General features: G+C 33.0%; 1 protein-coding gene across 1 annotated transcript in view; it reads right to left on the bottom strand.

The window, feature by feature from the left end:
* Nucleotides 1-821: 821 nt before the first annotated feature.
* alpha-Man-Ib (alpha-Mannosidase class I b) overlaps nucleotides 822-6,000 on the bottom strand; it is a 189,605-nt gene continuing 184,426 nt past the window's right edge. Inside the window, exon 11 of the mRNA XM_090390023.1 lies at nucleotides 822-1,247. Within this exon, the coding sequence (XP_090246149.1) occupies nucleotides 915-1,247 (333 nt within the window). The 3' untranslated portion in view covers nucleotides 822-914. The remainder of the gene's footprint in view (nucleotides 1,248-6,000) is intronic.

Below are 6,000 nucleotides of genomic sequence, written 5' to 3'. Positions count from 1 at the left end.
ATAAATCATTGGAATAAATTCCCACCTGCTCATGTGAAGGTAGTAAAAGTATAAATTTAAAAAAAAAATAAATAAAAAAATAGACAAATACTTGAAAGAAATAGGCAAACTGAATATGACACTGGTTATGCTCAGTTTTTTTGGAAGGGGGAATGCTACCTAAGCTTTCTTCCTTGCATCATTCTTCCAATACTACATTTTAAATATTTGCCCAATCTTGGTTATAAGTCATAGCTAGCAAAAACATTAAAATCACAGTAATTTTATTCAAAATTCAGTTTTTATAATTTTTGAATTAAAACAGTTAAAAATTAATATACTAATATCAAGAAAAGGCATAACAATTTTGCATTCATGAATCTTGTAATAAGATCTATTGTATTTTTTTTTGTACCTAAAACACTTTTTTTGCTAATGCATCCTTTCCTTACCATTTACAATATATAGAACGTTGCTTTGTTTCATTAAGTATTATAATATAAAATGGAAACTGTTTTGTTTAAATAGCCCTCCCCAAATGTTAAAACATAATTAGATTAAAAAAAAGAGAAGCTTCAGTACTGTTTTTTGAAGCAGTAGCAACTTTCCTTTCCCTTATTGAATACTAAAACCAATCTCTGCACAAATTCCAACGTAGAAATGATTAGTCAGAAAGAAAGAATTTTTTACACACACACATGTATATATACACATTGTGGAAAAGTCATATATATATTCCAGTGAATTAACTTATATACCACAATTAGAGGAACAATTACTTCTCTTATGTAGCATAAATCATTCTCATATATGATTCTAATATACAAATGTATATTCATATTACAAGAACCTGTACAAATCTTGGCTGTACATAAAATTATATCAGAGAAATTTACATAAAATGTACATTTTTGAATAATATTGGTCAATGGTATTCATGATGAATAGATAGGTAGTAGATGTGCTTCAGTATTAAATATATACTTATCTACAGAGTACTGACGCTGATTGTCACTGAACAACATAAACAAATATTTAAGAGTTTCTGCAAGGAAGAAGCTTTCCATCATGTCACGTGGTTTTATCAATAAAGGATTTCGAACATCTCCTATGCTTGTATACCCTCCTCCTTTCACTTTGGTATATTTTTCAAAAGCTTGAAATATTTGCCATCCCCATTCTCGGTATGTTTCATTATGGGTTAGATGATAAAGATACCACAGACTTTCAACAGTCTCAGGACGCAGAAGGTTGTGAGCATCTGTGCTCTGAAATACAATATAGTATATTTTAAAATTATTTCAAAATCATAAAATCTTATTGTTCAATTTTTTTATAATAACAAAATGTAACTATTAAAAAAGGAGTTACATCTAAACTATTAAGGCATTAAAAATATATTTTTTGCTGCAATAGTGAAAATATATTAATAAATGGAGGTAATAAACTTCTCAATGGGTATACACTGTGCTGCCATTTTATTAGGTACACCCATGCCATGCACACAAATGGTTTGTCCCACATGTTGTGGATATAAATGCAGCAGAACAACCTTTCTAGTATCGCAGAATCTTTCTAGATTCTGCGATAATCCAACTGCAAAATCGGCCAGTGCCGATTCTGCAGCTTCAGAGAAATTTTGTGATGTGTTGGAAAAAACCCCTTCTAAATCTCCACAGCCCTCAACTTCTGCAGCAGCGTGCTTATCAGCTGGAGAGTTAATTCTGGCAACGATGCTCGAAAGATAAAACTTGCTGATGTTATGCCTGTGTCAAAATTTTATAATTTTGTCATTTTTCCTGCACTTGAGATAAAAAAAATTGAATAAATAATTCTATTTACATGTTCATTGGACACTTCTTTTTTGCTTCAATCAAATTTGCATTTAGGGAAATTCCAACTTACGTAAAATTGCGACTTAGGTAGAGTTCTGCAGAACACAACCCTTACGTAAGTTGGGGCATGGCTGTATACAGGTGTAGCAATTTCTGCTTCATTTTACTTTAAAATCAATAATAAATAAAATAACAAAATATGTCCTATAAAAGTAAATATCTTTGTTCAGAGATTATTGTTTTGAAAACCGATTATAAAAGATATTGTTTAATATAAAGTATTAAAATTCAACTTTAGTGCAGTTGAAAATGAGTAGATTAAGGATGTACTAAACTAAATAAGATCATTAATTTGAAGGTTTGTTTTGTATGACAAATGAGTAAACCGTTTTCTTCTATTTGAGAAAAAGTGCACGTGCAAATTCATCTCATATCATCCACTTTTTTTTTTTTTTTTTGTGTATGTGTGTGTGGGGGGGGGGGGGTGCACAACATACTAACTGGATTTCAGAATAATCATTTAAAAATGTGTGTGAAACTGAATCCTCAGAGTATGAAACTGAATCCTTTCGTTCCGTCTTTTAAAACTTTTCTTTGTTTTTGATTAATTGAAATCTCTCATATCCAAATTTACAATATGAGGGTCATTCATAATTTTCACATAGGTAAACAAATACATATAAAACAAGTATTTTTTGAAAACAATTCCCTGTACTGAATTTTTCAACAGAACTGTTTTGTTTTACAAAGCATTATTAATACGGCAAGTTGGCCTGAACCTAGAAATATTTTCATTTCAATAAAATTTTCATTAAAACAGTAGTCATTGTAATGGGATTTTACTGTACTTGATTTACAATAGAAAATTATCTTGTTGCATCAAAATTATTGTCATCACTTAGGCATTATCGAATAAATTGAAAATACCTGAAAATAACAGAAATTTCCAATATGTAAGCTGCTATGACAACTCCTCTCATAATTAAAGCTACTTTTTTTTTTCTTTTTTTTTTTTTATCATGATCAGAAATAATATGACAAAAGCAAATATCCTAATGCTGGTCAAAGAATTTTTGCCTATGCATTCATATAAAAAATGAATGCATGTGTTGATATTATTGAACTGACAAAAGCATAGCTATGTGGTTTACAGTAGCCAAATTCTGATTGCAGAAAAAAAAAAAAAAAAAAAAAGACATTTTACAAACAAATCACATAACTCTAATAATTTTAGCAAATACAGTGCAACCTTGATATAACACACCTCTTCATAACCACAGTTTCAGATACACTGCAGGTATGATCATGTATGTCCACCAAAACAAATTATGAAAAAAAGTTGTGTTCAAAGAACTAGCAATTTCATTTTGGTAACTGGAAAAAGTGAATACGGCATATACTCATATCTACTGTACATCCTACTGTCATATTTCCAAGGAGGGATATTAGCTAAAAATTGGCTGTATATTTGCTTCGATATATTCAGTTGCAGAGTAATTTTCATATAAACATCACGACTCGTCAGAGAGTAATTTTCATATAAACATCAGGACTCATCAGAGACTAATTATTATAGACACCCAGTTTCTCCCCTCAGCTAGAGATGCAATAAAAGAGTATATCAGTGGAACACTAATTACAAACAGCTACCTCTGGAGGGGGAACACAGCTACCATTCGTCAAGTGCATTACATTAGTTACAAAGAAAATTTTTGTAAACAACAGCATATGACATCCTTTCTTTGAACAGAAGTTACACTTAGGATAGCAAAAACTACTAAGGGCTAAACTAAGGAATGTGGAAATTCCAGAATGATGAGGAAAGAGGTAACAGTTGTGTAAATACTCTTGCCTCTGGTACTTTTCCTAACATGCTGATACAAATAACAGTCATCTATTCGATTTAAAAATTTTGTTCCTGTAGTAGGTTTTCCACCCACTTTCTCCAATCAAATAGGAGCAAATTGAAATCACTCATAACAAGACATTCATACATGATCAATCATTTCATTTTCTGGTCTGTAGGTTACTCCCACTCTCATTGTATCTTTCCAACTCACACCACACAGATTCCATGCTAGCATGTGAATCTGGGGAAATTTTTATCAGACTTCTAAACTCCCCCCCCCCCCCCTCTCTCTCTCTCTCTCTCTCTCTCTCTCTCTCTCTCTCTCTCTCTCTCTCTCTCTCTCCCCCCCCCCTCCCTCCCTCCCTCCTCTATCCTTTGAATTCAGTCATTTTATTGACAACACTCCTGACATTATTGTGCACACAGCTAACACAGAGTGTTCTTGTACAGTTTACCACTGATACACCCTTTAAGTTATTTAAGCTTTTCCACACTATAAAGCAGTGTGGAAACTGGTACTTGTTTCCAGTACTATAAATTAACTCTTGTACCTATACAGATTATTGGCTAAAAGAGCAAAGAGTGGAGACAAAGAGTTTTTCATGTGTGTTAATAGAAAGAGAAGAATGAATTAAATTGGATCCTTGTGTAATGAATGCAGGAGCCTTAAACAACCCAGTGATGTTGCAAATGAATGGAACAGGTATGTTGCACTGATATTTACACAAAAAAGACCCTTCATGTGTGGAGAAACTCTGGAAATTAAGGTGAAAATAATACAATTAGCGATACTGAAATTTCAAATGATTATGTATTAGAAAAATTTGAGCCTAAAGGTGAGTAAGCCCCCTGAGTTGATGTCATGTACCCAGTAATTTTGAGTGAAGCGGCAAGAGAGCACATTTAACCATTTAAAGGTTAATTATGGGGGCATCATTAGAATTGAGAAATTCCTTTGGAAATGCTATTGTATTGCCAATACATAGAGATGTTTCTACAAGTGAAGTAACTAACTACTGACCTGTCAGTCTGAAGTATGCAAATCAGAGATCAATGATCAAGAGTATAATATAGGACCATTTAGATAGAAACATAATTGTGAAGGAAACAGCACATGGTTTTATAAAAGGAAAATCATGTTTATTATTAACTAACCTGATTAGCTATTTTGATAAAGTCATTCATGAGCTAGATGTAGAAAATAATTTCGACAATGCTTATTTTGATTTCAGCAAAGCATTTCCTACATAAGTTGGAAAATGCTGGAATCATAAGAAAAAATCCTTGCACGCATCACAGGCTGGTTGCAGGGTAGGAGGCAGAGAGTTGTGATTAACAGTTATTCTTCAGGTTGGGCTAAGAAGTGGGATTTCCCAAGGATCACTATTGGGACCACTCTTGAGTATTGATTTTCTTAAATGATATCAACAAAGGGATAGTGGGTGTGATGTCAGAATTTGCAATGATATCAAGATCAGTAGAGTAGTTAATGATAAGTACCAATAACAACTTATTCAGGACTACTTACACTTCTGATATGGTCAAAAATTGGCAGCTAAATTTTAATGCAACAAAATGCTAAATGCAAATTTGGGGGGGGGGGGGGGGAACAGCAATCCCAAAATAACTTATGCACTTGGTGGGGTCAAACTAAAAACAGCAGGGGAAGTAAGCAATTTAGATGTTGCAATATGGTCAGACATGAAGTCTCCAAGCAGTGCAGACAGGTAGCATGGAAGGCCCACTGGCATCCTATTGATTATTTATTAAACATTTGCTTGTAGAAATAGGAAGATCATAATCCCACTGTATAAGGCAATTGTAAAAAACTGCACATGGAATACTGCGTGAATATTCCAAGTGCAATTATTCTGGGCCTAAAAGAAAAAAAAAATAATCAAGTGTGTACCTTGTACGCACGAAAGATGTTTTATGTGTAAACATCTTTGATGACACCTACTAAATTTTGAACAGCTAGAACCGAAATCAAGAACTATATAATTTATGCTCACGCTTACTACTTACTCTACCGAATCAATGTTAGTGATAAATAGGATGCACACACCTGCTGCTTAAGCTATCGAATCAACGTTTGGAAGAGGTTAAGCCAATAGTCACCAAGGTAGTAGTACCTCAGTAGTACTTGAATACCTTGACACCAAGACTACTCAGTAGTCTTGGTGTCAAAACTACTTACTACTCAGGATTTCTAAGAGGTACAAGCTAAAGGTTATAATGATTTATGCACCAACATCGAGCCATGATGATGAAGAGGGTGAATAAATGTACAGGCAGTTCTTGCTTTACGAGTTTTTTTTTTTTTTTTCAAAGTATCAA

The sequence above is a fragment of the Mastigoproctus giganteus genome, chromosome 2, assembly GCF_048544385.1.
Source record: "Mastigoproctus giganteus isolate SK-2022 chromosome 2, ASM4854438v1, whole genome shotgun sequence".
Taxonomy (NCBI): Eukaryota; Metazoa; Arthropoda; class Arachnida; order Uropygi; family Thelyphonidae; genus Mastigoproctus; species Mastigoproctus giganteus.
The sequence above is the reverse complement of the archived record's forward strand: the minus strand, read 5'-3'. Positions and strand labels throughout refer to the sequence as shown.